This window comes from Populus alba, chromosome 8 (assembly GCF_005239225.2).
Source record: "Populus alba chromosome 8, ASM523922v2, whole genome shotgun sequence".
Classification (NCBI taxonomy): Eukaryota; Viridiplantae; Streptophyta; class Magnoliopsida; order Malpighiales; family Salicaceae; genus Populus; species Populus alba.
In genome coordinates, this window is record NC_133291.1 from 18,526,418 (window position 1) to 18,527,300 (window position 883).

Below are 883 nucleotides of genomic sequence, written 5' to 3' on the forward strand. Positions count from 1 at the left end.
AACTATTGCCAATGACCACAATACCCATCAAACCAAACAAATCACCAAACATTACGAGGGTATAACGTAAGAATAAAAATCATCACCGACCCCCTCTTCATACAAGAAAATCTACGTGCCCATCTCGTATTCATACAAGAAGGTCTACGTTCCAACTATACTGTATACATAAGAAACCATACCATTAAAAGCAGAGAAAAGCGACCAGATCCATGGAAGAAGCAGCACTTTTTAATCAGCGGAATCATCTCCACCACCGAAAATGGACAGACGATTGTAAAGCAAGAACAAGATCAGAACAAGAAACAGCGCAACACCAACAGGTGATCCACTAACTCGGTGGATGGACTCAGGCTCACCAGTAAAGAAGACAGTGGAGACAAACGAGCCACGATCAGAAGAAAGGAACTGGATGGTCAAGAGAAGGATAATGGGCAAGAGCAACAGACCCATTGGACTTAAAAGCTCAGCAAAAGCCTCAGTTATGGCTTGACCTTGGTCACCAAAGATGAATGGAGCTAGCACCACTATGGATACTACTACTGCTAGTAGTATTCCATGGGGCGGACCAAGATGTTGATGATGTCTCTCTTGAAACATTCTCTCTCTCTCTCTCTCTCTCTCGCTCCCCTGTAGTTTTAATTTGTGTTGTATTTTTTCAGGCTTCTTTTTCTTTGGTTTCTCGAGTTTAGGGGTGTTTATGGTCTTGAGAAGGAATGGGAAGATGGGGTTCTTCTCACGGGGATGGTCTTAAAAAAACGTTGCTTTCGGGGACGCGTCTGTCGTCCTGGAGAATTTATTATTATTATTATTATTATTATTATTATAATACTAAACCTCAAGAGTTTTTATTTATTTATTTATTTAATCATAACTCAATAAA

The 883-nt window shown here is 40.3% G+C and overlaps 1 protein-coding gene across 1 annotated transcript; it reads right to left on the reverse strand.

Annotated features, from left to right (window-relative positions):
• Positions 1-231: 231 nt before the first annotated feature.
• LOC140955884 (uncharacterized) lies at positions 232-600 on the reverse strand. The gene has a single exon (XM_073411047.1). It carries the CDS (start codon positions 598-600, stop codon positions 232-234), a length of 369 nt encoding a protein of 122 aa, XP_073267148.1.
• Between the last annotated feature and the right edge of the window lie 283 nt (positions 601-883).

Bases quoted from the DNA above. Each gene is read 5' to 3' on its own strand.
- LOC140955884 (XM_073411047.1), bottom strand. From the start codon at position 600: ATGTTTCAAGAGAGACATCATCAACATCTTGGTCCGCCCCATGGAATA.